The following is a 2,107-nucleotide window of genomic DNA, read 5'->3' as shown; positions in this document are numbered from 1 at the left end:
GCCAAGGCCTCGGCTGGAGGGGCGGCGGTCTGCATGTAAACCCAGCCGCAGGCCCACCCCAGATTTAGACCCAGACCAAACCCACACCGAGACCCGGACCCAGACTTTCCCAACTGCAAACCCAAACTGAAATCCAAACCCGGACACTAACCTGGACCCAGACCCACGCCACAGAGCGCTGGCCGTGCTGAGATGGCCGCTGGCCTCCTGACATGGCGGCCCTCCATGAGGCGGAGAGGGACACACAGCCGCAGCCTTGGGAAGCCCGGGCAGCCCCACAGGCGCTGGGCCACCTGCCCTGCACCCCTCACAGCCCGCTGCCATTTGGGGTGGCCACCTTGCCTGATGGCTCCTAGCCCACCCCAGCCAACACGTCCCCACAACCCAGCCCTCGCTTTCCACTAGAGGGAGTGAAGCAGCCATCCTTTCACCCTCAAACCCTTATTTCCTCCCTGCCAGCATCTTTCACAAGAGACCCTTGCCCAATCCCCCACCAGAAAGAAACGCCTTTCCTGCAACCATGCCGCTCCTCGGTGTCTGCACTGACCAGCTGTCCAGGTGGACATTGAAATATGTCTCTCAAGTGTCTCTCCTTTACTGGTGAAAACCACAAAATCATTAAAAATACAAATAGGGGGTAAAAGAGGGTTTAGTTTCAAGAAGTCTCCAGTGGTTGTGAAAGCCTCAGTCCCCCAGGGGCCAGTGGAGGGGGACTGGGTCCCTCCTCGGGACATCTTGGGCTCTCTGGATGGTGGGTGCTGGGCTGCATTGATCCAGCAGCACCCTAGGGCCTGCGGCAGCTGGCAGAGCCACCTGGATATGGCTCTGAGCTCCACTGCGCAGGAGCTGGAGGAGATAAAGCATTGGCTGGCTGGTGTGGAGGGCTGAGGGCTCACAGGATCTTTCTCCGGGTGCTCTCGGTACAGCGGTTCAGGATGAGGTCTTTGCTGGGACGGGGAGGAACAGCAGGTTGAGCCTTGGGCTTGTTCTCCTCTTGCTCGTTTTTCTCAACTGCAGGTAAAGCAGATGTACAGATGGGTCAGAGCCCCCCACCTCCCAATACCAGTACCTTCATGGGAACACTCAAAAGCTTCTACATAATGGTCACCAAAGCTCCTGCCTCTCCTTCTGCCTCAGCTGTATGTGATGATGGGCTTCCTGTGGGTCAGGGTGGTGGGATGAGCCCACCAGTGCCTGGCCAGGAGCTCTGTTCAGGTTGGAGTCCAGCTTGAGGTCTGTGCAGGGAGCTGCTCTCCTTTGGGAAGGTCATGGATCCCGCACAGGGATTGCCATATCTAAAGTGTCTACTTCAATGGCAGCCTCCTTCTGTAGGCACCAATTCCCTCTAGGTCCTTTGCTGACAGCTAACGTACATGATAATGGTGATGGTAACAACAGCATGGGGAAAGTGAGGTGCACAGAGGAAAGCACAAGTCCTAAATGTGGGCTGACCTTCACCAGGACCTACTGAGGGCAGAAATGTCACCATGCCACCTGTCAGACCAGAGGTAAGAAACCTCACTGAAAAGAAACACCTCCTTGCACATGCTTTTCCCACAGGAGAAGGGTGGACAGGCACAGTGTGACCTGTATGTGTTGTCCTGCTGCATCATCTCCCACCTGTGATGGGGCAGAGCTGGAGACTGTGCTGCCCTGAAGGGACAGCCCAACCTTGGGGCATGAAGTGCAGAGGGTTTTGGAGAAAAGAAGACTCATTTCCTCACCCCCCACCCAGATCTTTCAGCGTGGCACAGGGATTCCCAGGCTTTTTCACTCATGCCACAGCTCCACCAACCAGCATTGAAGGGCACAGGCTGTGCCTGCAGAACTTCAGCCTGTGTCCAAGACAAAGGCCCTGTTGAAACTTACTGATGACATTGGCCACCTTCTGGAAGTTTTCCTTCATCTTCTTCCGGCTCTGAATGTACTTTCTGCTGTTCCTCCTGTAGGTCTCCTGGCTGATCTGCTTCCGGCCCTGCTTGTGGATGCTCTTTGCATTTCGGATGGTGGATCTGCAGTGAGTCAGAAACAAAACTTTCAGTTTCCCTGCTGGTAGCTCTCATGCCACACAGTTTCTTCATGAGTATTTCCCGCCCCCCCCCCCCCC

The 2,107-nt window shown here is 56.0% G+C and overlaps 2 protein-coding genes across 2 annotated transcripts in view; both read right to left on the bottom strand.

Moving 5' to 3' along the window:
* RCC1L (RCC1 like) overlaps positions 1-214 on the bottom strand; it is a 16,728-nt gene extending 16,514 nt beyond the window's left edge. The window contains exon 1 of the mRNA XM_026861867.1: positions 168-214. Within this exon, the coding sequence (XP_026717668.1) occupies positions 168-214 (47 nt within the window). The remainder of the gene's footprint in view (positions 1-167) is intronic.
* Positions 215-424: 210 nt separating this feature from the next.
* The window catches only part of NCF1 (neutrophil cytosolic factor 1), a 10,729-nt gene continuing 9,046 nt past the window's right edge, over positions 425-2,107 (bottom strand). Inside the window, exons 10-11 of the mRNA XM_026861469.1 lie at positions 1,870-2,012; positions 425-1,011 (exon numbers count right to left, since the gene is read on the bottom strand). Coding sequence (XP_026717270.1) covers positions 893-1,011; positions 1,870-2,012 — 262 coding nt within the window. The 3' untranslated portion in view covers positions 425-892. The remainder of the gene's footprint in view (positions 1,012-1,869; positions 2,013-2,107) is intronic.

The sequence above is a fragment of the Athene cunicularia genome (assembly GCF_003259725.1).
Source record: "Athene cunicularia isolate RWA chromosome 19 unlocalized genomic scaffold, athCun1 chr19_part1, whole genome shotgun sequence".
Taxonomy (NCBI): domain Eukaryota; kingdom Metazoa; phylum Chordata; class Aves; order Strigiformes; family Strigidae; genus Athene; species Athene cunicularia.
The sequence above is the reverse complement of the archived record's forward strand: the minus strand, read 5'-3'. Positions and strand labels throughout refer to the sequence as shown.